The sequence below is a fragment of the Stegodyphus dumicola genome, chromosome 5, assembly GCF_044657685.1.
Source record: "Stegodyphus dumicola isolate Sdum_Otavi_A_Nest chromosome 5, ASM4465768v1".
NCBI classification, from domain to species: domain Eukaryota; kingdom Metazoa; phylum Arthropoda; class Arachnida; order Araneae; family Eresidae; genus Stegodyphus; species Stegodyphus dumicola.
The window spans coordinates 209,830,602-209,857,386 of NC_140772.1; the positions used below are offsets into that span (position 1 = coordinate 209,830,602).

General features: G+C 30.9%; 2 protein-coding genes across 6 annotated transcripts in view; both read left to right on the forward strand.

The window, feature by feature from the left end:
* The window catches only part of l(2)k05819 (transmembrane protein 94-like protein l(2)k05819), a 127,413-nt gene extending 112,351 nt beyond the window's left edge, over window positions 1–15,062 (forward strand). For 4 of the 5 annotated variants that reach the window (XM_085817612.1, XM_085817616.1, XM_085817614.1 and 1 more), the window contains 5 exons: window positions 2,489–2,637; window positions 2,797–2,894; window positions 12,642–12,735; window positions 12,829–12,999; window positions 13,793–15,062. In XM_085817612.1, coding sequence (XP_085673738.1) covers window positions 2,489–2,637; window positions 2,797–2,894; window positions 12,642–12,735; window positions 12,829–12,999; window positions 13,793–13,865 — 585 coding nt within the window. In that variant the 3' untranslated portion in view covers window positions 13,866–15,062. The remainder of the gene's footprint in view (window positions 1–2,488; window positions 2,638–2,796; window positions 2,895–12,641; window positions 12,736–12,828; window positions 13,000–13,792) is intronic. The other variant, XM_085817613.1, reaches the window with a different exon arrangement.
* Window positions 15,063–26,047: 10,985 nt separating this feature from the next.
* The window catches only part of LOC118198747 (mutS protein homolog 4-like), an 84,790-nt gene continuing 84,052 nt past the window's right edge, over window positions 26,048–26,785 (forward strand). The window contains exon 1 of the mRNA XM_085817617.1: window positions 26,048–26,155. The gene's annotated coding sequence lies outside the window, so the exon portion shown is untranslated. The remainder of the gene's footprint in view (window positions 26,156–26,785) is intronic.

Here is a 26,785-nt window from a genome sequence, read left to right on the forward strand (position 1 = left end):
ACAGTGAGGATATTTTCGATGATCGTTAGTCATGAGCTTGGAAGGTAATCATGAAAACTGTTATAAAGTGTGAAAGAGTTACTAGAGGACCATAAAAATGAACTCATCAAAAAATGATTGGAATAACGAAGCAGCAACAAAAGTAAATTGTGAAGAAAGCATCTTCAGAGGAAGAGGAAACAAAAGTAGATGAACCTAACAAAAGTAGATGAACCTATCAAAAGTAGATGAACCTATAATTGGAATAACTTCTGAAGCAGCAACAAAAGTAAATTGGGAAGGAAGCATCTTCAGAGGAAGAGGAAACAAAAGTAGATGAACCCAATTCTTTGATCTGCAAAATTTGTGAAAAATGGAGTAAGTTTCGTGCAATAATATGACCCTGATAAAGCAACAACAGCTGTAGCTAAAGCATTTTCAATAACAAAGCTGTTTTAGAACCTTATTTTAGAAATATTTTAAAATCCAAAACAAAAACATCAGATTAAACAAATTTGGAATAAAATGAAGGCTTAGTTTCAAGCAGATTTGAGTGGTGCTAAAATTTGGAATATGGCAAAGCATGCAAGGGCTATCTGTTTGAGAGAAGGGATGCCTTCATAGAGGCCTTTCTAAGAGAAACTGACTCATATTCACATTACATATGGGAAAATCTTGAAAACCAAGCATGTAACTAGCCCATTCATTTGGACTGAATTCCCAGTATTTAGCAGTTTTAACTATTTGGCTACTTGTGCGGCTAAATGGCATTACCAAAAAAATTCCTCCTGCAAAAAAATTCAGTTTCCACTTTTATCGTCCACTTTTTTTTTTTTCATATGAGTATGATAAAATTAAATTTTTGTCAGTTCTATCTGTTTAATATTGTATTTACCTTCTTGGCCTTAGATTGAATTATTTCCATTAATTTTGTAGTATGAATTTGTGCACAAATTACTGTTCCAAATTTTAAATAGCAATCATCTATAGTCCAGGAATAGATTAATCCATTTCATGATTCCTATGGGTTAGTTTATGAAAACTTGAGATGACAGACAGCCTTCAGGAATGAATTCATTTCATGATTTGAGGTTTCACTGAACTAATCTTGTACGTGCAAATAGGTGTTGTTTTAAATTATCTATCATTATCAATTTTAATGAAATATGAAGCATTAATTTAAATAGTCTCAAAATCAAAACTGAACATAGGTTTGATCAAAATTATGTCTTTTCTTGAAGTTCATTGAATTCTGTATTAATATTTTTAATATATCCACAAAGATTTTCTCTGTGAATATCACACCTTTAATATATTGTCTGTATGTTATTAGATCTTTATTGAATCTTAATTTATTATACAGTCAAAAGTCGTTAATCCGGACTTGTCAGGACTTCGGCGATTCCGGATTATCAATCTATTCAATTTTTCCTTTTGGATTATAGATCATCAGTTTAAATCTGGTAAGATGGCATGCAGAAAATATAAAATTAAAAATATGAAACCGTAATTTATGAAATAAAGAACAATTATGATCTAAAGGGTATCAAAATTTACAAAAAAAAAAAAAAAAAAAAAAGCTTAATATTTATTTGTTTACTTTATTAAGCATTTCATTCAGTGTAAGTTGTTTAAGTTGCTTCATTTTTTATGTGATAATACTTTCTCTTTAATTCTATAAACAGACATAATTTCTTATTCAGTTACAAAGTTCCGCTGTTCAAGTCCTATAATTGCTGTGTCGAGAATACCGACTAATTTGTCAATCGAAATTTTTTCGTTTTCAATAACATCTGTGTCACTTTCTTCGCTATCGGAAGCGAATTATAATGACGAGGAATTTGATTTAAATCATATCAAAGACGGAGTACATCGAGATGAAATACTACATTTAGTAAGGAATTATAAGCCAAATAAAATAAAAACATCTGGCCTGAAGATAAGGATAGTGTTGACAGATCAACTTCCAATTCATCGTGCGCCGAGGCGTCCCCCCCCCCAGAGCAGCGTGAAATTGATAAACAGATTTCGGAATGGTTAGATAAACACAGAATATGCCTTTATCCATTTTTTGCACCAAGTCCACTTTTTGTTTAATGGACTTCGAAACATACTTTCGCTTTGTAGATCCTTTACATATTAGTAAATATATATCAGATATTCTATTTGATATAATTGAAAGTTCAAGCTTACTTTTATAAAATTGTTCTAACAGTCTGCAAAAAATGATAAGCCGGATCCAATTCGAAGATTAAGGGACAACGCAATCTGCAACATTAACTGAATTAGATCATTTTAGCTTAGCTTATACCGTCCGTTATGCATTAAACGCGCATTCTTAAACTTATTTTGCGCATGCGCACACGCATATTCGCAGTCGTAAAGGTCTTAGACGTATGCTCATCCGGATTATGGGTGTCCGAATTAACGACTTATGACTGTATTTCTAATTTTTGTGTATTTTAAACAAGTTTGAACTAATATTATTTCTTACTCTTTCATATTTCAGACAATTCTGTTTTTTATTGCATGCTATTGTGCCAAATTTTGCCCATCTGTGATGATTGCTGTTTTTTGTTTTGCCTGCATCATGTCCAGTTTTTGCAATATTTATCTAGACAGTGGCACACATATTTGCTGGGTGTTTCTTGGGTTCAGGTATGCTCATATTGCATAATAATTGTCTTGGTGTAATTATTTCTCTTTCTTCCTTTTTTTTTTTTTTATCATGTTGGTGAAGTATCATATCTTGTATTTTGCACTGTATATGAAATCTGTGCATTAAATTTGTAAAAATGTACATATTTATTTTCCCAGCAGCTCCACTGAAAAGAAGCTTGATACTTCCATTTCATGGTTTGCTGCTTTAACTGTTGGCCAGAATGTTTTATCATTTTTTCTAATCATATGTTTTGGTAAGTGGTTTTTAATTTCCTGTAAATTATGCAATTATATTCATAAATAAGGCTTGTGTATATTTTACTTCAATATTTGCATATATATTTTACTTTAATAGTTTGTTGTTTACTTAAACTATTAAAGTTTTATATGTGTGTGTATATATTTATATATATGATAAAAGCAAACTTAGAAGTAATGACGAGCAAAAATCTTGATGGCATAGAAGAGTTGATCTATAATGAATAGAAAATTGGAGACGAAGGCAGATTAAATCTCCATTTTTTAAAATTTCAACAAACATGCTGTGGCCACAATCAAGTTGGCGCATTAATTGTGCCTATTCCAAAAAGTATACATTTTAGGTAAATTTGCAGTAAGATAGAAGGAGCAGACAGACAGCCTGACCTAAGTTCAGCTAAGCCAAAGCGTAGGAAGCAAATGTGTTATGGTCAGGGTGAAATCTTAATTCAGACTGCATTAGTTTTGGTTCTCAATGTATTTTGATTGGATAGTTAATATTGCTGTAAAATTACTATTGGCTGCTTGCGTTTTAGTTTCGTTTATATCACCAGAATTATGTAAGAATCATATGACATGGATTAATCTAGAAATGACACAGTGCAGAGAGAGGTTACTATTTTTAGAATTGAGAAGGGAAATTTACAATGCTAATTTAATCTTTTACATATTCTTTATTTTTCTTACACATATACGAGGGCTATCCAGAAAGTAGATTACGTTTTGGAATAAAAAAATAAACAAAGTATAGGAAACAAATTTTATTATATACAGATGAAAGCCACACTCAAATACTACTTTTCTACATAGTCACCATACAAATTAAGGCATTTATCGTAGCGATGTACGAGCTTGGAAATTCCTTCGTCGAAAAATTCGGCCGCCTGCGCCTTCAACCACTTCGTTACCTCTTCTTGCAGCTGTGCGTCGTCATCAAAACGCTGCATAGCCAGCCACTTCTTCATTGCTGGGAATAGGTGGAAGTCGCTCGGTGCCAGGTCGGGACTGTACGGCGGATGAGGAAACAACTCCCACTTAAAAGATTCAAGAACTTTACGAGTGACATTTGCCGTGTGGGGCCGGGCGTTGTCGTGAATCAACAAGATCTTAGAGCTCAACATTCCTCTGCGCTTGTTTTGAATTGCTCTTCTGAGTTTTTGGAGAGTTTGGCAATACCTTTGAGAGTTTATTGTAGTGCCTCTTTCCAGGAAGTCCACCAAAATTACACCTTTTCTGTCCCAAAAAACAGTCGCCATCATCTTCCTTGCCGACATTGTTTGCATGCATTTCTTGGGTTTTTGGGGAGAACTTGTGTGCCCCCACTGCATTGATTGCAATTTCGTTTCACAGTTCACATGTTTCACCCATGTTTCGTCACCAGTAACGATGCGATCGAGTAAAGAGTCACCATCCTTATGGTAAGCGTCCAAAAAGTTCAACGCTGCAGCCATTCGCTGATTTTTGTGGTCCTCTGTCAAGATTTTTGGAATCCATCTTGCACAAAACTTGTGGTAACCAAGCTTTTCGCTGATGATTTCGTGCAACAAACTTCGCGAAATTTGTGGAAAACTCAAAGAAAGTTCCATTATTGTGAAATTTCGATTTTCACGGACTTTAGCATCGACTTTTTCGAGAAGTTCGGCGGTCACTATGCTGGGTCTCCCACTTCGATCTTCGTCGTGAACATTGGTTCGGCCATTTTGAAATCTTATGACCCACTGACGCACTCCACCTTCAGTGATAATGTTGTCCCCATACACTTCACGAAGCTGCCGATAGATTTCTATCGGTTTACAGTTTTTTGCAGTCAGAAACCTTATTACTGAGCGCACCTCGCGGGATTTTCAATTAACGCAGACATTTCAAACCGTCACAGTATCTGAACGGAGCACAGCACGAACCTCTCACTAGCACGGCTAGATGCAGACTGAGCTGCGCAACGCTCTGACCCCAAGATGGCCGCGTTAGCCCCGCCCCTAGCGGACACAGACGGAAACGTAATCTACTTCCTGGATGGCCCTCGTATATATAATTTTAAATTTTTAGTAGTTCATAGCATTTTTAAGAAAATGCTATTGTAATGAAATTTCATTTTGTTGGATTATGTGTACTAATAAATATATATTTATAATTAATGCATCAAACTCAGAAATATGTGCAATTTCCATATGAATTAACAAAACTCTTTTTGTTTTTAAGAGAAAGGTTATGCATGGTGATATTTATAATTTTTTATACATGAAATAATTACAAGTGGTCTTCAATTCGATCTGGTCCAGTGTTTGTTGATTTTGAAGCCATTTAGTAACTAAAAATAAATATATGTTATTTATTAAAAAAATAAATAAATAAACAAAAACTTTCTCCAATTTTGTAGTGCGTTTTTATGTATGTAATTGTAATCCTCATGACACTACTTTTTAAAAAAGTAATAAATAGTCTGTCTTTTCAATTATAAATCAGTTTTTGCTGTAACGAGAATCTATTTATATTTATTAGTTTTTGCATATTTGATTTCATTTCCAGCATTTAAATCTATCAGTTGATAAAATTAATTTCTGAAATTGCCCTGGATTAATTTTTATCTTGCAGATTTCTATGCATCGATGAAAATGTATTTAGCTGCTTTGTAACAGCAAAGATGACTAATTTTACTTACATTCAATTACATGAAATGGTTACAGCCAATCAAATGAACAGCAAGTTGCATATAATATCAGACAGTCATAAACTAGCAATGCTGAATGATTGCTCAACTTGATAAACAATACTTTCACGTCAACAAGACCTTACACTGTAGAATATAATTCAGATTTATCAAAAATCTCTTTCAATGAAAAAAATTTTTAAGAGAATTGTATCCTTTTCATGTGAAAGCAATTTTGGAAAATCATCGCTTGGCCTTAAAGATCAATTGATGTGGCATATTGATGTTAAAGTGAAAAAAAAAATATTGTGGCAACTTTTGGTATAAACTGTTCTGCATATTTAAATTTACTCATTATTTTATATAATTTCTGAGATAATTTGGGATTGTTTTCTAACTTTTTAAAAATTTTTAAATGTTTTTTTGTTTATGCATAATTATTTATATTTTTTATTTTTCTGAAAAGTAGAAAAACTAAATAGAATTTGATATTTTGTTTTCATAACATAAAATGCAATAAAGAGCGTATTAAAATTTTCATAGCTTGTCATTGCTCAGAAATATACTTGGGTGAACCACTGTGATGGTTTTGTCATCCTGACATTAGTCAACCAAACCAGAGGTGAGGATTAAAAACAGTTCTACATGCCAGGTGTACACTGAAACTATGTATCGTGTATATTTGTTTAAATATGGAGAACACATAAATATTATCTTCATAAAGGGGTCTTCATGAAGAACTTTCTAAGAAAGGCTTGTTTCTAAGTTGTAAAAGAGGGAAATACCCATGCAGTCAACCCATTAGCCAGGATGAAACCTGGGTCAAACTACCATGTTCAGTGTTCTTAAACACTACTGTTGATGTTTAGTAAAAGCTGATATTTGAATTTAGGGCTTAGAACTTCCATTTTCTACATTCTCTGTATTATAAAAAATCACTTAACATTATAGAAGTACATTTGCTCATTTTGAAAGCTGATTCATTATTTAAAATTAAATGAGTAATGTTAGCTTTCTATTTCAGTTAAAAAATTATTTATAACATGTAAGGTATTTTACATTAATTAAACAATTATTATGATTTAAACCTGTTCTGTAATTTTCCCTTCTATAATCCTTACCAGAATGCTAATTAGCATTTAAGCTGAGGGTTTGAATATTTAAATTAGAACTTCTGGATGCCTTGTCTTGCTGTTACTTATTATTGACATCTCTGCTTAAGTTTACTATTGCCTTTAGTATCTTGCTAATTGATATTTAAAGTATGTGTTATAAACTATCTTGTGCCAACTTGAGCAGTCTATGCAGTCTATTTTATGTGTAATCTCAGACTACGTTGTCTACATTAAAATTGAGCCTTTTGATATTTTAATTTAAGTTCCTGCAAGTAGTGGAGGTTCGTCTGTCACATAAGCAGTTACTTTCTGTTTATTTAAGATTTATTCAAAAAAGGCTATTTTAACCATCTTTAGATTTCCCCACCCCCAAATTAAGTGATAACTCATTTCCAGTCTAATAGGGTCTGCAGGACATTAACCCAAACTTCTAGATACAGCAAAACCCTACAAACCTATTTTCTTATTTGAAAGAAAATTACAGTGAATCCTTTCATGATTCTCTCATCCCACAGATGACACCTATGAAAATTGTTAATACTTCTGAAAAATAAACATTAATACTTTTAATTATAATAGCATTCTCTAAGATGACTACTTTCTAATATAACGGAGACCATCCATGCACATTGATACATAAATTGTCTAATTTTGCTGTCAAATTAAAATTATTTTTGTGCTTCATATGCCAAATGAGTTATTTTACTTCCAGTTCTAATTGCATTGGGGAGGTTATTTCTTTGGGAAAATATTCAGTGTGATTTATATGGTGAAGCACTACACGACAGTTGTCTATTCAGTGTCATATCCCATTCTTTCAGATTTTTATGTTAATAGATACTTTGAATGATCTGCAACATTTCCATATTGTTTATAGTAAAATTTCATTTCATGTTCTGAGCAGGTAGTATTGATAAAATAAGGTTAAAGTGACACCTGAAGGTAATTAATTTTTAATCTTTGTTATTGCAATCATCTGTATTGATTTTGAAAGTGAAAATTTAATGTATCTATCTGTATACACTCAAACCTATTTTTGTGTCGTATATGAAAATTTCAGTCAACCTGGAACATAATGATATGATTATATGCAGCAGATAAAATCTATGCAGGTCTCCAACTTTGACATAAATTAGAATGTCATTTTCTTGCAGTCAATGCCAATTTTGAAAGAACTTCAAAATTCTGCAAGGAGCTTCAATCTTGCATATCTGGCTTCTGAGACATATACAAGCGTCTAGTGAAATAACACTCGTGACAAAAACCGATCACCGACTACATGGTAACTGAAAAAAGTCAATTCTATGCGAGTGTGAGGGAGTATTTTCAAGTGACGAAAGCGACTTTGAAGTAGTTTACCACAAGAAAGTTTGTGTATTGTCAGACTATGAAGGATAGCGTTTATACATTTTGAAAAGTTTTGTATGTGTAAAATAAGTAGATATGTAAATGAAATATTTAAAAATGTTTGCATGTGTATTTTCTAAATCAGATTCTAAAAGGTTTGGCAAGATTCTAAGTAGTTGCCAAGCCTCATGTCTTGATTTTGTTTAAAAAAGCAATTCCTGGTTATTTTTTAAGGTTTTAAATTATTTTCTATGCGAGACTTTTTTTTATGCAGTCCCTATTCACTGTATAAAAAAAGTGCTTTTTAATTGTGTTACAAAAAATAATTTTTGTAGCTATTTGTGAAATATTGTGCAATTTTTTTTTCATGCAATCTCTATCCATCGCACAAAAACAGGTTTGAGTGCATGTCTTTCTTTCATTTTTTTTATTTATTTTATTTATTTTTTTTTAAAGCTTCGTAATCTTAACCTTAGATTAAAATGCTTGCAAATTGAAAAACAAAAATTTTAAATTCAGAAATGGGACCAAAATTTACTGAGGAAATTACAGGCAGTCTGCATCAAAGGGTTAATAGACTTCAAGGGGGGGGGATAGTTTGTTAATCTGTGAGTTTTTTTGAAATTACTAAGTAAAACTTACATGTAAAGTTTTTATCTAACTTTGCTTTTATTTCCCATTATCGATCTATTTTCTGTCTGTTAGAATATGATTTACTGAGAGAATTTAGATGTAAAATAAATTTTTATTTGTCTTTGCTAAAGTTTTCACTGCTTGTCTTTGTAACTAATACATAATATTAATAACGTAAGAGCATAATAATTTGACCTACCACTCTTCTACTTCAGAATTTATTTAACAAACTCCAATAACCTTGATTAGAATAAATCTCTTATTCAAATTGGGTTCATCATCATCATGCTGGCTTCTTTAAGATGACCATCGCAACACAAAAGACCAAAATTTATTGGAATCGCAAGTGTTGGAAAAATTCCATCTTGTATAGATTTAGAATTATGTACTTTCATACTTCTATTTTTGGCTTATTATGTAGAAAATCATTGAAGTCATGCAAAAATTTACATTTTTTTGGTATACAATTATAAATATGTTCTAATTTATTATTATTAAACAAATTTTAATTAAGTTTTTTAGTTATTTCATTGTCATGTGTCATGTAAAACAAAATCTCTGATTTGAATTTTCTATGCAAAGTTTATGCAAATTTTCAAATTGTCAATGAGCAGCGCAGGATTTTACAAGTGGTTGGAATTTTTCCAAGATGGCCAAGAAAATGTTGACGTTAACAATAATTAAGAGAGCCATAACCAACATAATTGAGAAAAGCATAAAAGACACTTTCAGCTGGAAAATCATCGAATCACTTTTCATGACATACCTGAAGAATTCAGTATTAGCTATGGTTCAATCCAGTCCATTTTTACTGAAGATTTGAGCTTGAGAGGTTGTTGATATTTGAAGGACTAGAATAAACTGCTGCAGTGCTTGAGGAAAAGAAACAATAGAAAAGACTACAGTTTTGCATACCTGATGATTGGGCAGTTCTACCCTGACTGCGTATCTGCCCATTCAGCATACATAGCAGTTTTTGACCAAGCATAAATTTTTTCTAGTGTGATTCCACATTCCCCAGATTTTGTATTCTGTAACTTTCTCCTTTTCTCAAAAATTCAGTATGACTTGAAAGAAAGTGGATTTCTAAACATTAAGGAAATCTAATAGAACATGATGAGGCAGCTGCTTATTATCCGGGGGGGGGGCTTAGGCATGTTTTAGTAGTGGAAACATTGCTGGATAATTTGTAACATTGTTTGGCATCTTAATGAAGGTGATTGAATCCAAATCTGTACATGGTATAGCTTCAGTCCCTGTTTTTTTTTATCATACCCTATGTATTAAAAAATATAGTATCTAGTTTTATATCATTTGTGCTATCTTTACATATTCATGCTTTTCAAAACTTTAAACAAAAGCATCTTTTGTTACACTCATATGATCATCTAACATTTTTTAATTATATTTTTTGAATTTATGAATTATTTTTTTAGGGTGTTAAAGAAACTGAATATTTATTTCTGATAATGTAATAAAACAATAGTGTTCCTTTTGGTCTGTTGAGAATATCAAAAAGCTATCTCAACACACCAAAAGGCACACGCTTGTTTTAGGAGATTATAAGAATTCTGTTGTCATTCCTTTCTTTCCACCAGTTAGCTATAAAATTGCATGTATTTTACAGAAATTTAACTTTCGTCTCGTTTATTCTCCTGTCAATGAGATTCCAAGTTCCATACTCAAGGACCACATTCCAAATATGAATTCTTGGGGTATTTACAGGATTCCTTGCCAATGTGGTTTAATTTACGTTGGTCAAGCTAAGACAACTTTAAAATTTCGCTTTAAGGAACATGAGGCATATGTTAGAAAAAAGGAAACAGAAATCCTCTGCTACCCAGCATTGTTAGTCCAAAAATCACACTTTCAATTTTTTCTGCAGCCCAAAACTATTCAAAAAACAACTTCCATTGGTGAATTAGATTCTCTAGAGGTGTTTCACAACGCCCCCCCAAAAAAACACTTTCTGTTCTAGTTAACAACCCTAATTCCAATCCCTCTTTGCCTTCAGCCTTTAAGGAAATTATGTTTTAGTTCTCATTTCATCAATAGATGGTACCAGTAGATTAACTCCTATCCAACCATTCTTATCTAATCATTATATCTTATCTAATCATTATCTCGTTTATTTGTGCTTTGGCAGCTGAGGATGATGGTTTGGTATAGCCATCAAAACTAGTCCTGTGAAAATTTGCAAATATAACATTGATTTTTGTTGCTTACTTCTAAATTAATAATCATATTATAAATTAGAAAAATTATGGTTTATTTTATATATGCCAAATACAAATACAAGATTGCTAAATTTCAGACAAGTATTAAACATCATAAAGTCCATGAAGATGCAAAATATTTATTTGGTGATTATTATACTGTAAATAAAAATTAAGATTTATTTTATATGTATAAGATATAAAATCAAGCCTCTGGTATTTTCACACAAATATTATACTGAGCTATCAAAATTATTCATCATTCATTTTTAATTTCTCAGTTATATTTCTAGTAATGAATTAATTTATTAAAATGTTAATTCATAGACTGTAATATGGTCTCTAACTCAGAGAATATTGCAGTATTTGGAAGTATTATTGAATAGCCAAGACTGAAAATTCTCAAATGTTTTGATTCTCGGTGGTTTGTTTGATTTATGATGTGTTAGCTTTTTGCTGATCACAATCACTTAACAGGCTTTAAATAATTATTTTCGTTTAATGGATTCAAGATAAAGGATTTAACTGTATATTTATTAATGTACGCTCATTTTTGTAAAAATTTGTGCACCAAGAAAAATTTGTCAAAAATCGATCAGAATTTTTATACATATGAGTGCAATGTTGATATAAGTAAGTGATTATAAAATCAAAGCATTAATTTATTACAGAAAAATTACAAATGAATGAAAGTTCTGCTATCCTGCTGGGCCACTTCTAGCATGAATACATGATGTGATCTTGTGGTCATGTGAATACATGATCACAGGTCCTGTATGGTGTTTCGCATCATCTGAGTTACTATAAGTGCACTTGCAGCTCATGGGATCTCCACACATGTACGTGGTTGTCATCACTACCCAAATTGAGTCTTGATTCATTATTGAAAACAACTTTGTTCCATTTGGTTGCAGTCCAGTCACATCGAGCATGACACCACTCCAAATGAAGGTTATGTGGGTGGCATCATTGGCAGCATGCACAATGTGAGCTGCAATACCAAACGTACCTGATGTGTACCTTCTGCCAGTCACATTATAATGGTATGGATAGACACAGAGGCCTGTATTGAAAATGCTGCCTGTGTCTCAATGGCAGACAAATGATGCAGTTGGTTCTATGTGTGCATGTTGAGTGATGTAATAATCTTGGCTGTTGGTCTGCTGAAGGTGTCCTGAGCCTGGCCGCTTTGTGTACAACTTCTATCTCATCCACTGGTCCCAACACCTCCTCACATTAATGTCAGAATGGCCTAGGTGGCAGGCTCTTTACTGAGCTGACTAACCCAGCTTCCATCATTTCAATGATTCTTCTCCTGTCAAACTTTGAAAGCTGATCATATTGTCTTCAATGGCATTGAAATGGCATCCCTAGTGGAAAAACGTGCCTCTACAACAAATTAAGTACAGGCAAAATGTCTTAGCCTATATATTTCATGCACGAGGGATAACAAAGTTCAGCATTCTCTAGTGGCAGTGCAGAATCAAACCATATTTTTAATCATTTGCATATTTGCTTGATGTACCTGTGTGCCAAGTTTTGTTACAATTCAACAATTATTTTTCGGTATGTAAATTTGATGGTATGAGTGTATGTTGTGATTATTAATATAAAATACGGTTTATTTTTCCTGCAGATTATTCATTAATTACTGATTTTTTATTTAAATTGTGATAGTAAATGAATATTTTTTCCCCACATTTTTTCCCAGTGTTTTAATTTGTATATAATTTTCCATCATCATAATTTTTAATAAAATGCTTAATGTATGTCTTTATTTTTTAGTTTTAATATCGATGAGTTTCATTCATCGTTCACATCTGCTGTGGAAGAGCAATCCATTTGCTAATAAATATTGGCGTATTACAGCTGTTTCTGTGTAAGTCCCTATATTTGTAGAACACATGCAATTAATACAGTTACTACTTTGTTATTTTGCTGTTTATTAATAAGTCATTTAATTTATTTTTAGGATTTTCCTTCAGTTAATTTTCAGTGTGATTGATATTGCTGTGCATGTTGATAAAAAATTAGAACCGGTTAAAATTCTGGATCATGTGCCATATTATGTATGGTTAGTTTGTGGTTTATGGCCATTTGTAGTTGTGCCCTTAAATGAACTTGTTAAGAGGCATGAAATCAAGTAAGTAAGAGTTTTGTTAAATTTACACAAAATGTCATAATTTCTCTTGATTTTATGTATATATTTATGTAAGCTTAGCATGCTTCTTTGACATGCAGTTTGTTTCTTGGGGAAAAATAATACATAAATGTACAATTATGTTAAATCATAGGTTAACTAGATTGTAAATAAGATATAATGAATTTACTTGATCAAAATGTCATATTTGATGCTTAGGATATTCACCATTACATCAACAAAAGGCTTCTGACTTCTAAAAGAAGGTCGAAAGTATAATAATTAATTAATGCAATAAACACTAAAATTGAATTTGTATGAGATTTCCTAGTAAAGATTTAGGTATTTTCTGGTAAAATTACATGTATTGTATATTATTATTATTTCTTCCTTTTTAAAAAAAGAAATTAGAAGGATTTTCTGTAAATCATTCAGTATTTTATCCATACTCAGTTGTACAAGATTCACTATATTATTTCTAATTTCACAGGAATACTTTTTGTTGGTGTCTGTATTAAGACTGAACTAATCATCCATTTAGTAACGACTTCATATTTACAAGATCACAGTTCCTATTTTATTTTCAGATTCATTTCAAATGTGATACCCCAAAAAATGTTTTTATAATTGATTATTTACTTTCAAATTCTTTAATATCAAGTAAAACCCAATTACTTAAAATGAATTAAGGTGTATTAAAACTACTTTTTTGATAACTTTTATTTACATAAAAATAAAATGCATGTATATTAAAGTTTTATATATCATATAATATTTTACTCATTTCTTTCTATAGAGTTAATGTGCGTCAACAGAAAAGAGCAAGACTTGAATTTTGTACAAAATTAGGAATGAATTCGCCATTTTAAATAATTTTATGTAATCACTAGAAGAGTGTTTTTAATATTTGTTTTGAAGAGAACATAAAGGACAGGATTTTTAAAAATTTTTGTAGTCCAGTTTGTATATTTGATGCATATATATGAGGATTAATATTAAACTGAATTTCTATATATTTATTTTTGTTAAAAATGTATAAATTTGTCTTATGAACACATATGGAGAATGAGATTGATGTAATCGGAATATTCTTATTTATATGTTTGTGTTCTAGTCTAAATGAAATATTTAATCATGTTAGTAGATGTATATAACAACATTGGTTAGATTAAAGTTGCTTTTATTTTTACATAGCTGCCAAGTCTCTCAGTTTTTTATCCTGGTAGGTCACAGAATATCCTGGCTTTAAGATTTTAATCTTTACTAAGCAAAATATTTGTCAGCAATAAACGATTCATTCAATTAATGAAAAAAATGTGCAAATTCCATTCTTCCACACCCTAGTGATTTTTAGCATAATTTTTCATATTAAATTTTATTTGTTCTGAGTTGTCTTAATCTGCTGTAGACATTTGTGTAACATTTTATGAAGATTCAATCCATTTTTAAGCAATTCTTTCTATTTAATTTTGTTTTATATCTACTATATATAGTACTTGACTAACAGTAGTATATCCATTAATTAGTAATAGTAATAGTATCGATATACAGTATACAATATACAGTATAGTATCAATATACAGTATCAATATACATAGTATTCAATATACAGCAGTATATACATCAATTATTATTAATCCATACAATAGTATATGTATTAATTTTATTTTCATTTTGTTTAAAAGTGTTTTGATAAATGAGTACTCTCCTTCCCCACTTAGGATTTTCTCAATATAAAAGTATAAAAAAATTACAAAATGAAATTAACTATGGACATAATGTTCTTTGAATATAATTAAATATTAATATATTTTACATCAAAATCCTATCATAAATAGTTCAGTAGTCGTAATCATATATTATAAATGTAAGTCAGTTTGGAGTTCTTTTGAAATGCCATCGTGCACAATTCTTATATGTTCCGGAAAACTCACAGTTTTTTATATTTCAGTTTTGGCAGCTATGTTTATAGAATATATTTTAAATCAGATTTATTATTATGAATTTTTGGTTTTGTAACTGAATTAGGTATTATTTTCCACTATCTTCTGTGATTTATAATGTGTCAGTAAAAAATAAATAGCTTGTATTTTGTTTGAAACCTTTGAACTGCAAGTGTAATACCAACCTCTTTGTATAAATGCAGTGGAACTCCAGTAACCAAATCTTTTCTTTTTTGGCCTAGAAAAATTTAACTTGTTAAGTTTGTTTACACTTTTTGTTGATTTAAATAACATAAAAAGGAACATATTTTTGGGACACTATTAGGTAAATTTATAATGCAAATTTTTATATCCAGTCATGTAATAGCATTATCAGATTGTTAGTTTCATTATTGTTAGTTCGTTCGTTAAGTCAATAAAGTATAATATCGTAGTTTTCAAAGCGAGTTATACATTTTATTTTTTACAAATACAAAATAATTTCTTCATTTCATTTTGTAAAAATGAAAATTTTATCAAAGAAGTGTTTAATCAAAAACTTTATTTAAGTAGGTATTAATTTTATTGTTGGTTATATGTTCAAGTAAACTGAAAAATAATTCATTACTTAATTTTATTAAAAAATTGGTTTTGCATTTGTAAAAATAAACATATTTTATATTGTAAGAAACAATTAAATCTATGATGGGTATTTATATGCAAATATTTATTCAAATACAATAATAAACAAGAATGAAGTATGAATTTCAAAATAAAATTCCCTTACTTAAATTATAGTAAATAGAATTTACTATTTTAAAGCCTATAAAAAAAAAAAAAAAAAAAAAAAAAAAAAAGCAACTCAGTTATCCAGATTTTTTTAAATATCTAGATGAGCTGCAGCAATTTGGGTATTTAGGATTCTACAGTATTTTTTGAAAATCATTAGCAGTGCTTAAATGTAGTTGAATGTTTTTGTGCACTAAGTTTTAAAATGTTATGAGTGAAAAAAAAAAAGTAAAAATTTTTATTGCCTTTTATCTTGCATTAGGAAACAGAAAAGGGGGAGGAGTAAATCTACCATTTCGTTAAAATACATTAATGTTTCTTTATATTTTAACCAACCCAATCAGAGTGGCTTTACTCAGAATTTTAATAAAAGTGCATTTGGTTTGTTTGAAGTATATTTTATATTTTAATGCTGTAGTCAGAGTTTATATTATTCAGATTTCAATAAGAAATTTAAAAATCTCATATTTGCTATTATATATTTATTGTATAGGACTTCTTAACACTTATCCCTTTTTATTTGCTTATACTTTTATAATGCCATTGTGAAAAGATACAAAAAAAAAAAAGGGAGATCACTTTGACTGATTACAGCATTGAGTGTAGAGTAGATTTCTTTAGCATCTATATACAAGGTATGTCCAGAAAGTAAGTTCCATTTTGTAAAAGGGAAGATCACAATTATTTTTTCAAGCAAATTTTATTTTTATATGAAAGTTGAGATATATTTCTACTTAGTTTTCACCGATGTTGAGACATTTGTTATAGCAGATGACCAGCTTACTTATCCCTTCCTTGAAAATTTCTGCCAGTGATGACAGCCATATCTTCACAGCACTTTTTGTTTCATTATCTTTTTTTAAAATGCTGACCTCCAAGGTGACGTTTTACGTGCGTAAATAAATGGTAGGCAGACCATGCTAGATTTGGGCTGTAGGGGGGGGGTTGTGATCAATCTGCTGCCAATCAAATAGCTCAATTTGCATTTGAATGATACTGGCAACTTGGGGCTCTGAGTATTGTCATGAAGCAAGAAAAATCCTTCACTAAGTATTCCTTGTCTTTTGTTCTGAATTAACATGGTGTATATAATTTTTTGGGTTGACACATTATTTTAAATTTTTTCCTTTTGAGAATCCCTGCATTCTTTGCTCAGTCGACTGCTGTTTAGATTTTTGGGTTATGTGGTGAACTTAAGTTTCATCACAAATTAGCTTAAGCATTTTTGGTATCCAACAGGCACACAACTTACAGTAACCTAATTGGCAGGAAATAATTTTATACAAAAAAGTTTTGTACGAAATGTTTAAAGGTGAAATAAGAACAGTAAAGTTTAAAACTAAAAGGAAGCAGTAAAGAATCATTAATTTTGGCAGCATGGCACTTTGTAGCCAAGTGTTAGTTTATGCAGCTCATTACGTTAGAGTAAAAGCTGAAATTTACATCATTATATTAGTTCTAACTATAAAATTTTAACGCTAGAAATTTTACCTACAGTACTGCAAAACCCTCAGCTTTTTTAAAGAATAAATTAAAATTATTAATTCTTTTAGTTCAGCTGTTTATAACATAGAATTCTTTCGATACTTCATGATGTGCTTCAAAGTTGAATTTTAATAACCATAATTTCTTTCTTATTTTAATTGAATTTCTAAATTTCCATAACAGATTTAATGCCCCTTCTCACTGTTCACCTGCGGTAAATGCCTCATTTGCCTAACCCTTGTCCTGGCTGCACTAATTGTTTAGCAAACTGCAGGGCCGAACATAATAGTGAGTGGAAATTCAGCAGACATGGAAGACTAGTGTGCAAGCTCAAGCACTGTCAGTAGTGCTGCGGCAGTGAAACAGTGAAATAGAACTTACTATCTGTACATGTCCCTTGTATATCCTGTGATTGACTGGTATCAATTTGTTATCTTAAGGAATGAGGATATACTTTCCTAGTTGTAAGTTCCATGCAGTCTTTGTCATGATTGCTAAACTAGTACTTTGGCTTTTTTAAGAGTTTCAACACATAAATAAAAAGTCCTTCCCCTTTAAAAAATGCTATTATTATATTTAGAATTTTCAAAACATGGAATTTCACTTTGTGTGTAATTGTTTAATGCACGTTATGAAAATAGGATGTTTAATTTTTTAAAGAACTTTAAACCCCTAAGCGGCATGACAATATCCAGTCATGAGATGTTTTGTCACTTGGTGTATATTACATCATAATTTAAAATATTGCACTTTTTTTTATTGTAATCTAATGTTATAGATTTTAATTATATGACAAATTTAAAGAAAATATTATACAACATTTTATATTTATTTTACATATTTGAAATTAGATTTTATGTCATAGCCTTTCAAATTATGAATTCATAAATTTTATTATTAAATGAAAAAGTATATTTTGTATTATTAAAATATTACTATGAAAATTCAATGTATACTCACATATAGGATATGTGGTATATTTCACTTAATAAACTGAGTCCATTAATTATACATTTTTGTAAGTCATTTTATTTGTAACAAAATTTATAATATCTAGAAGTTTTGTAATATTCATATGAAGGCATAAAACTGCTGTCATCAGCATCTGAACTTTTAGTACTAAACTATATACGTATGTTTATAGATTCAGCATATAAGTTATTGAAATCAAATTGTTGTAGATCAAGAGAGGAAGTTACTTTCAACCTTGTGTTGGAGGCATTTTCTAACTGACGTGTATTAGTAATATAAGAGTTCATTTGCATTGCAATAATATGTAAATATTCTTGATTTTTCACTGTAATAGATGTTATACAGAAATAACTGAAATTGTTTTTAGTATGAACAATAATAAGATGCACCTCAGTTTCTATTATTTGTATATATTATATTTTTTGCATAAAACTTTTCTGATTGTGTAATTAAAAAGTGTTTAGAAGAAAACTTTTATGCAATATCAATTACTAAAATTTTGAAATTCTATAAATTTTTGGGTAAAAATGCATTTATTTAATAATTAATGTAAACTGGAAATAATTTGCAAATTACGTACAAATATGCTTTTTCCCCCCCAAATTTTGAGTTTAAAATTTATAATGTATTTTGCATCTTTTTATTGCTTACTGCTGTTGATTTGCTTAATATTTTTGGTACATAATGAAAGTTTTTTCTTTGAATTTCATGTCATTCCAAATAGTTCCTTCATTAACTAATTGAACTGATTGTTTTCTTAAAATAAACTATGCTTTTATTTTATGCACTTTTGTTATTCCTTTTGTGGAAATCTCAAATGTCTAGTAGTCCATTTCAGCATTTAAAATGCAATAAAAATTACAATTTCTACTAACATACAAATTGACTTCTAGATTATCTTTGAAATATTAACATATTAATATAAGTTGATAAATATTTTCAACATTATAAAAAATATTTTCAACGTGAGTGAATTAGGTCTAAATTCAGTTTTTGAATTAATACTTTCATTTTTAATCGAAAATTATGATTATTTTATCATTTAAGTAAGGCTGTCCATTTAAGCTTAGCCGGACTTAAACAACTTTTAAATTATTGACAATTCTTCAACTATTGCATGCAGATTAATGAAACGCATATAAACCTTAACCGGAATATAAGAGCAATATAATTCAATCATTTTTAAAGCAAAAAAATGGACGATTTACCAACATATAAGAATAAAAAAAACTAAAACTGACCAAGCCGAGTAACAGATATACCATACATTTACATACTTTTGGCAAGGTCGTTTGCAGCCATAGGAAGATGCACAACTACTTGTTGTAGCAGTTTTATATACAAAATTTCAACATTGTGAGGCTACTCGTTTTGAGTTATACCAGATACATATGTACGTACAGACGTCATGAAAAAAATCTCCTCTGAATCCATTTTAAATCTATTTTGCAATCCGTTGTGGGAAAAAGACTCCTTTATTCTGTCCTTATGTACAGATGGCACGAAAAAACATCCTTAAATTGCATTTGATAGCGGTCAAAATGGATATTTTTATTCAAATATGATACCTGAAATTTCTCGAGATTACAATAGTTCCTTTACTTTGTACAAAGAAGTAAAAAATGTCTATAGTATGCAAAATGACTATATAGCCACAAGGAAGTAATAAAAATTGCAATAGAGTGAATAAAGTCGGTCTTATTATCGACAACGATTGTTTACATTAAGGGGAATGAAAAAAAAAAAAAACTATTTTCAGCTAGAACATTGCTTGACAATGGAAGTATGATCCATCTTTGTTCATCGGAATTAGCTGAAAAGCTAGATTTGAAAAAGAAAAATGTAAACATATTACAGTAAGACCCCGCTTAACGTGGGGGATACGTTCCATCAAAGTAGAGCGTAATGCGAAACAGCGCTAAACGAGGCTATCTTTACATGTAAATATTGGGGTTAGGGGAAGATGGCTAGGAAATTGGTTAGGTATTAAATTTAAAAAGTATGTTTTTTTAATAAAAATAAAACCAAACACTTATTTCTTAAAGCCCAAATTAATACCACATTATTATTTCTTGCAAAAATAAAAACAAAATATAAATAACAAAACGAATATTCTTAAAAAAAAACAAATAAAATTCTAAGTCAGTCATATTTAGTTAGCCTTCCGCGTTTTCAGTGTTCTGCCTTTTTGTGACAAAAGCATCTAATGTTGTTTGCCTTTTTCTTTCGTGTTCTCTTAAAAGTTCTTCATAAACGGATAGAGCATCTCTAACACCACGCCTTACTTTTGAGCTCCTGTCAAAATTCGGATCATTTTCAATGAATTGATCCATTATTTCAGTTATGGTAGACAAACTCCTTTTTACAAACGCCATCGAAAGTTCTTTTTGCTCTTCCTCTGAATCACTGCTGTCAACATTTTTGTTTTCTTCTTGTTCAGTTAATTCCTTGAGCTCATCATTAGAAAGACTAGCTGCTGCTTCTTGAATTATTTCTTCGACATCTTCCACATTTACCCCTTCAAAATATGTCTGTACAATACCGCACCAAACAAGAAATACAAGTACTCTCTTTCGGATATGTATTTGAAACCTATCGCTGCATAATATTTCGGGGAATCCCCGTATGCTGCGAGCGATTTCGTGGAATCCCCGGGTTGAAATAAAAGAGCGCTAAACCGAAACAGCGTTAAGCGGGGTCTTACTGTAATAGGATATTTATCAGCGATTTAAACATCGGTGAAATCAAAAATGAGTGCGATTATTTTTAAAAGAGAAAATATGCACAGTTGTAAATTAGATTTTTTTTTTTCGTAATTCCGAAAATTACTCATTTGATGCCTTGTAAACAACTTGATGTCTGTAATTTTGCGATTCCACAAAGAGCTGATCCAGACTTTCACAAACCGGGAAAAATTCAGTTACTTCTTGGATCTGAAATATTTTTCAATTTAATAAGGTCAGGAAAAACTTGCGTATCCAGTACAAATTTAGTGTTACAAAACTCAGCTGCTTAGAACTAGCCAAATATTGTCAGATATGACGTCTAATTCTTCAATTGCTACTTCCGCTTCATGGCTAGACGTGGTAAATGTGTAAAAATATTCTCTTATAATGTCTCCTATTTTGTAGGAGCTAATTCTTTATTGAAGAAATTTTACAATGCAATTAATTTTTCAGACGAAACTTCGGCCTCTTAATTCACTTTCGAAGGAACAGACTAGAACTTTATTCCTCTCAAGTCTCCTCAATTGAGGGCTATGGGAATCCAGTGTAAAGTATTACTTAGAGAGAACGATAGCAAATTTGCGTTTTACGTATGAGGAGTTTGAAACAATAATTGTGCAAGTAAGAGGCAATAGGGAAGATCCATACCGTCGATTACGGAACCGACGATGATAGACGTAAATGAAAATCGGTTAAGTCGTTGCCAGAGAACAACAAAAGTTGTTCAATTATTTGGGAAAAATGGTTGAATGACTATTTAGGAATTTTGCAGCAGAGAACCAAGTGGATGGTAGAGAAGGACTATATTTCTGTTTTTAGTATAGTACTCGTCAGAGAGGGCTACCTACCAGTTTGCAAATGGATTTTAGGTCGTATTATTAAAGCTTATCATGGATCCGATAATAATGTCAGAACTGTTAAAATCAAAACAAAATCAGGAGAATTAAAAAGGGCTATTACAAAGATCGCGGTGCTTCCTATAGAAAGCTGATTTTTACATATGTAAAAGGAAAATTGTATTTTGTTTCAGTATTGTAATAGATTTAATTATAATAATAGTGTTATTGTTGTTTATATAAGGTATTTCTCCCGCCTTTTAAGCATGCTTTCGTGGTGTAATGGTCAGCACACTCGACACGTATTCCAGAGGTCCGTGGTTCGAGTCCCGGCGAGGACATTGCTCATTTTTCATCTCTCTTGCTTTCAAAATAAACCTTATGTCTTTACAGTGGCGCCCGAACTGAAACATGGTGAATGATGATTCTTTACCACCAAGATTTGGCCATTGGGTCCGCTAATCTTCAGTCGCCCTTTAAAAAGGGGTAGTATATAAGGTATTTCTCCCGTCTCCTTAGCATGCCTTCGCGGTGTAATGGCCAGTACACGTACCGCGTATTCGAGAGGTCCGTGGTTCGAGTCCCGATGAGGGCATTTCTTATTTTTCACGACTCCTGCCTCAAAAGTCTAATGTCTCTACAGTGGCGCCCGAACTAAAAAATGGGGGGGGGGATGATGATTCTTCACCACCAGGATTTGATGATTGGGTTCCCTAATACCCAGTTGCCTTTTAAAAGAGAGGTATATAAGGTATTTCTTCCACTTTCTAAGCATGCCTTCGTGGTGTTATTGTCAGCACACTTGGCGCGTATTCGAGAGGTCCGTGGTTCGAGTTCGTTTTTCCTCTCGAGGCGAGGGTATCGCTCATTTTTCCTCTCTCCTCCTTTCAAAATAAACCTAACGTCTCTCTACAAGTATATTAATTTTGGTTGAAGAAATTTTTAGCATAATTTCTTGAAATTTTGTAATTTCAATCATGGCGCTGCCATCGCTACTGTCGACGAAAGAATTTTTTTTTTTACTTCTGATGGTGAAGTGGAGTGTGTGTGGTTGCCTGAGTGCCTTTCAGAAACAAATGAACTAAAATGCTGAAATAAAAATTAGTTTAATTGAGTAAGTCTATTTTAGTAACCGCCGGACCGGATATCCAACAAAATATTGAATGTCATTTAATATTCATGTTTTTATTACATATAAACAGTTTGCTCAAGATGTCTGAATGCTTATGTAAGCTCATTTTCAGAATAATTTGAATAATTTTTTAAAAGCAGAAAACATTTTGAATAACTTTTTTCAAAACAAGTATGTTTTTAAAAATGACGATCAATAAATAACATACTTGAAAGAAGAATGAAGTCATTTCGCTATTATTTAGTAACTAATATTTGCAATTAAGACACAATAACACGCCGAACAAATACCAATTCAGAAGTCAAACAACAAAAATCAGCGTTATATTTTCAAAATTTTCACAGGACTAGTTTCGATGGTTTTACCGAACCACCATCCTCAGCTGCAAAACCGCAAATGAGCAAGATGGAAAATAATCATTAGATACGATAAGAAAGCCTGGACAAGAATAAGCAAGTGGTGCCATCTGTTGATGAAACCAGAACTAAAACATAATTTCTTTAAAGGCCGAAGGCAAAGATGGATTGGAATTAGGATCGTTAACTAGAACAGAAAGATTTTTTTTGAATGTGAAATGCCTCTAAAAAATCCAGTTCTCCAATGGAAGATGTTTTCTGAATAATTTTGGCGGCAGAAAATTGAAAATGTGATTTTCGGACCAACAATGTTGAGCAACAGAAGACTTCTGTGTTTCCTTTTTTTCTAATATATGCCTCATGTTCCTTGACGCGATATTTTAAGGCTCTCTTAGTTTTGCCAATGTAAATTAAACCACACTGGCAAGGAATACTATAAATACCCCAGGAACTCATATCCGGAATGGGGTCCTTGAGTATGAAACTCGGAATTTTATTGATGGGAGAATAAAAGACCCGAAAGTTAAATTTTTTCAAAATATGTGCAATTTTATAGCTAATTGATGAAAAGAAGGGAATGACAACAGAATTTTTATAATCTCCTAAAACAAGAGTATGCCTTTTAGTGTGTTGAGATGAGAATTTTTTAACTGCTTGATTAATAATGTTGGGTGAAAAGCCCTTGTCAATAGCTATTGCTTTTAAATAATTTAGTTCTTCATCAAAGGATAGTTTGGAGGAGCAAACTTGAAGAGCACGGAAAACATAGGAATAAAATGAAGCTAACTTTTGTTTAGTCGGATGACATGATTTAAAGTGTGGTGGAAGGCAAACCGATGAAGGTTTACGGTAAACCGTAGTACTGAAGTTGGATGTGTTACGTGTGACCAGAATGTCGAGAAACGGAAGCGAATTGCAAGTCTCAAGTTCAAAAGTGAACTGAACAGCAGGATCAATAGAATTCATTGTTGAAAGAACTTTATTTAAATCATCACACATTTTGTTTTCCAAAATAAATATTACAAGCAAACTGAGGGATTAGCCATGGGAAGCCCCTTCAGTCCCATTCTGGCTGATATCTACATGTATTATTATGAATCAAAATTGTTTGAAAATTTAAACTTCACGGCATGGTTACGCTACGTAGACAATACTTTTACCCTGTTTGAAGGTAATAAAGATGATTTAAATAAAATTCTTTGAACAATGAATTCTGTTGATCCTGCTATTCAGTTCACTTTTGAACTTGAGACTTGCAATTCTCTTCCGTTTCTCGACATTCTGGTCACACGTAACACATTGAACTTCAGTACTACGGTTTACCGTAAACCTTCATCGGTTTGCCTTCCACCACACTTTAAATCATGTCATCCGACTAATCAAAAGTTAGCATCATTTTATTCCTATGTTTTCCGTGATCTTCAAGTTTGCTCCTCCAAACTATCCTTTGATGAAGAACTAAATTATTTAAAAGCAATAGCTATTGACAAGGGCTTTTCACCCAACATTATTACTCAAGCAGTTAAAAAATTCTCATCTCAACACACTAAAAGGCACACTCTTGTTTTAGGAGATTATAAAAATTCTGTTGTCATTCAATTCTTTTCATCAATTAGCTATAAAATTGCACATATTTTGAAAAAATTTAACTTTCGGGTCGTTTATTCTCCCATCAATAAAATTCCGAGTTTCATACTCAAGGACCCCATTCCGGATATGAGTTCCTGGGGTATTTATAGGATTCCTTGCCAGTGTGGTTTAATTTACATTGGCAAAACTAAGAGAGCATTAAAATTTTGCGTCAAGGAACATGAGGCATATGTCAGAAAAAAAGGAAACACAAAAGTCTTCTGTTGCTCAACATTGTTGGTCCGAAAATCACACTTTCAAATTTTCTGCCGCCAAAATTATTCAGAAAACATCTTCCATTGGAGAACTGGATTTTCTAGAGGCATTTCACATTCAAACAAATCTTTCTGTTTTAGTTAACGATCCTAATTCCAATCCATCTTTGCCTTCGGCCTTTAAAGAAATTATGTTTTAGTTCTGGTTTCATCAACAGATGGCACCACTTGCTTATTCTTGTCCAGGCTTTCTTATCTTATCTAATCATTATTTTCTATCTTGTTCATTTGCAGTTTTGCAGCTGAGGATGGTGGTTCTGTAAAACCATCGAAACTAGTCCTGTGAAAATTTTGAAAATATAACGTTGATTTTTATTGTTTGACTTCTGAATTAATATTTGCAAAGAAAATTAGAAACACAAGTGTTCGAAAATAAATGTGAGCCATTGTAAATTGCTATTGACAGAGAACAAAAATTTATAGTAATTAATATTTGCAAATAAAATTAAAAATACAAGTGTTCGAAAATAAATGTCAGTCCTTGTAAATTGCTATTAACAGAGAACAAAAATTTAGTTTACATAATTAATTTCATAGGCATACTCTTATTTGAATATTATACCATTTTTTAACCCCTTTTGCGACAGATAGAAGGAGCATTCATTTTCTGTTTTTTAAAAACCTTATTGCTATAATTTTCTTCAAGAATATGAGATAAAAAGACAAACATAAAAGACTTTTAAATGCATTTTCCACTAAACTTGTATTAGTTAATTATCATTATTATTTTTACAATGTATAATCATCGTACATATCTCAAGCAGCAGATATTTGCTAAAATTCCAATATTAGATTTTTAAAATACTTCATTGCCAGTTAGTTCTTTTCACCAGAATTGTAATTGCTTTTGCGTAAACATCGTCTGCTATCAGCGAATTTTTTTTAAAAATTTGTCATTTTCTGTTATTATTTGTCATTGATAGTACACAATTTTGTACTCGTTATTTGTGCGAAGAAAGTCTGTTAAAACTAAAAATATTTTATTTAGATCGTGGAATTATCTAATTTCATATTTTTAATTGTGTTCTTATAATGAGGTGTGTTATATTTGCATGCAATTTTAATTTATTATTTTAAAAATAAATAACTAGAAACTTATTCTAAGCCTGTACTTATATTTGCTCTACTTATACTATCTGACAATGTTCAATGAAGTCAAGATCTGACTCAAGGTTTTTCGCATGTTTATTTTAATATGTGAATTTGTTTTTTCGGAGGATGTAAGTGTATGAACATGCCAATTTGGGCACATACATTTAGTTATTTAATTTCAAAAACTCTCTATTTTTTAAATAAATTACTTGCTTTTTCGGGTAATTTTTAAATTATCAAGTTTTAATAAATTAACATTTTATATTTTATAATTGCGATAAAAATTCAGAATTTTTATTTATTTATTTTATTCAGCTTTTCTTATGATTATTTTTTGTCTTATTATTATTTCTTTTTTTATTATATTTATGCCAGGACTATTTTTTTAATGATAATATTATTATATTAAAATGATTGGCATATAAAGAAATGAACTTTTTGATTAACTTAAATTTTAGTAGATTCTGTAAAGCCATATTACATTTTTTTACAGAATACTTCTTTAGAATTATGGCCTTGAAGTAAGTAACTATAACAGTTTTCTTGCCATAGAATTCGGCGTGAATCTGTAGAAT